This window comes from Entelurus aequoreus, linkage group LG07 (genome assembly GCF_033978785.1).
Source record: "Entelurus aequoreus isolate RoL-2023_Sb linkage group LG07, RoL_Eaeq_v1.1, whole genome shotgun sequence".
Lineage (NCBI taxonomy): Eukaryota > Metazoa > Chordata > Actinopteri > Syngnathiformes > Syngnathidae > Entelurus > Entelurus aequoreus.
In genome coordinates, this window is record NC_084737.1 from 3,366,854 (window position 1) to 3,369,353 (window position 2,500).

At 30.9% G+C, this 2,500-nt stretch overlaps 1 protein-coding gene across 1 annotated transcript in view; it reads right to left on the bottom strand.

Annotated features, from left to right (window-relative positions):
* Window positions 1-457: 457 nt before the first annotated feature.
* LOC133652910 (claudin-10-like) overlaps window positions 458-2,500 on the bottom strand; it is a 28,372-nt gene continuing 26,329 nt past the window's right edge. The window contains exon 4 of the mRNA XM_062051853.1: window positions 458-581. Coding sequence (XP_061907837.1) covers window positions 458-581 — 124 coding nt within the window. The remainder of the gene's footprint in view (window positions 582-2,500) is intronic.

Sequence of the window (2,500 nt, forward strand, 5' to 3'; positions counted from 1 at the left end):
GTGTGGGTGGCACTGGGAGCAGGTGGGTCAAGTGTCTTGCTCAAGGACACAACGGCAGTGGCTAGGATGGCGGAAGCAGGAATCGAACCTGGAACCCTCAAGTTGCTGGCATGGCTGCTTTACCAACCGAGCTGTGCCGCCCCAGAAGAGGGAAGGACAGCTTACAGGTTCAAAAGGCTCCTTAAAAGTTCATTTTTGAAAAAGATGAATGGATTTAGAATTGGAATCAATAAGAATCCACATTTGGATGTGAATCAGTTTTTCTTGTGCACGTCTTAAAAAGGAACCATCGAGATCAGTGGACATAAATATTTTCTAAATGTGGAAAAAAAAAATCTGATAATATTGTGAAAAACAAGTTTTTACGACTAAAGTCTGGAACCTTTCCTGTGTCACTCGCAGGCTTGAGAGGATGAAAGGAGTTCCAGACTAATTAGTTCCTGAGAAGTGAAGGCTGTCATGAGGAGTCCACTTGCCTGGTCCTGGAGGTCTCCCACAGCGAGAGGCAGAAGAGCAAACCTCCCAAGATGCAAAGCAGCGATCCCGACCAGCCCACGAAGAGCGCCGCTCCCAGTTCAAATCTGCCGGGGCGAGAGAGAGAAAGTCGCCCTTGGACTTGAGGACCAGGGACCGTGGTGAAGACTAGGGTTGCAAAAGGGGTGGAACATTTCCATGTCAATTTCCGGAAACTTTCCGGAAATTTACCACGGGAAGTTAAGCTCGGGAAGGTTGGGTTAGGGTTAGCCTAACCCTAACCCTAACCCTAACCCTAACCCTAACCCTAACCCCAACCCCAACCCCTAACCCTAACCCCTAACCCTAACCCGAGTCATACCAAAGACTATAAAAATGGGAGCCATTCCTTCCCTGCTTGGCACTCAGCATCAAGGCTAAAAAGTTTCTCATGTCTAAAAAAAAAAAAAATTATAAAAAAATGTTTTATTTATTTTTTATAACTTTATAAAAAGTTTCTCATGTCTAAAAGAAAAAAAAATAATTATAATATATATAATTTTTTTTTGTAACTTTATAAAAAGTTTCTCGTGTGCACGAGATACATGTCTAAATAAAATAAAAATTATAATTGTTTTTTTTTTTGTAACTTTATAGTCTCTCGTGCACACGAGAAAGTTTCTTGTGCGTACGAGATACATGTCTAAAAAAAAAAAAATTATAATTTTTTTTTTTTTTATAACTTTATAAAAAGTTTCTCATGTCTAAAAAAAAAAAATTATATATATATATTTTTTTGTAACTTTATAAAAAGTTTCTCGTGCATACGAGAAACTTTCTCGTACATGTCTAAAAAAAAATAAAAAAATTAAAAATTATAAATTTTTCTTTTATTTTTTTTTAGAACTTTATAAAAAGTTTCTTGTCTTAAAAAAAAAAAAAAAAATTATAATTTTTTTAATATATTTTTTTAAACTTTATAAAAAGTTTCTCGTGCGTACGAGACACATGTCTAAAAAAAATACAAAAATAAACAATTCTAAATGTTTTTTGTTTTTTTTTATAACTTCATAAAAAGTTTCTCATGTCTAAAAAAAAATTAAAAAAAAAATTATATATATATATATATATTTTTTTAAACCAAATCCTAACCCTAATCCTAATCCTAACCCTAACCCTAACTCTAACCCTAACCCTAACCCTAACCCCTAACCCTAACCCTAACCCTAACCCTATTAGAGTAGTCTTTACAAATATTTGACTGATGGACAAATGAATAGAAATAGGCTATATCGGGGGTCGGCAACCCGCGGCTCTAGTGGCTCTCTGGAGCTTTTTAAAAAATGTATGAAAAATGGAAAAAGATGAGGGGAAAAAAATATATTTTTTGTTTTAATATTACGGAGCCCCTAAAGAGACATGGGGGAATTGTTTTTTTAAATAATTGTAAAAAAAAATAATTTTTTTCTTTTTTTAATTTTTTTTTTATAACTTTATAAAAAGTTTCTCGTGCGTACGAGATACATGTCTAAAAAAAAATAAAAAAATAAAAAATTATAAATGCTTTTTTTTTTTTTTATAACTTTATAAAAAGTTTCTCATGTCTAAAAAAAATTTTTTAAAAAAATTATAATTTTTTTAATTTTTTTTTTATAACTTTATAAAAAGTTTCTCCTGTGCATGAGATACATGTCTAAAAAAAATAAATTATAACATTTTTTTTTTTTTGTAACTTCATAAAATGTTCTCATGTCTACAAAAAAAAAAAAAAAGATATATTTTTTAATTTTTATTTTTTATAACTTTATAAAAAGTTTCTCGTGCGTACGAGATACATGTCTAAAAAAAATAAAAAAATAAAAAATTATAAATGTTTTTTTTAATTTTTTATACCTTAATAAAAAGTTTCTCATGTCCAAAAAAATAAATAAATAAAAAATTATATATATATATATTTTTTTTTTTTAACCTAACCCTAACCCTAATCCTAACCCTAACCCCAATCCTAACCCTAACCCTAACCCTAACCCTAACCCTAACCCTAACC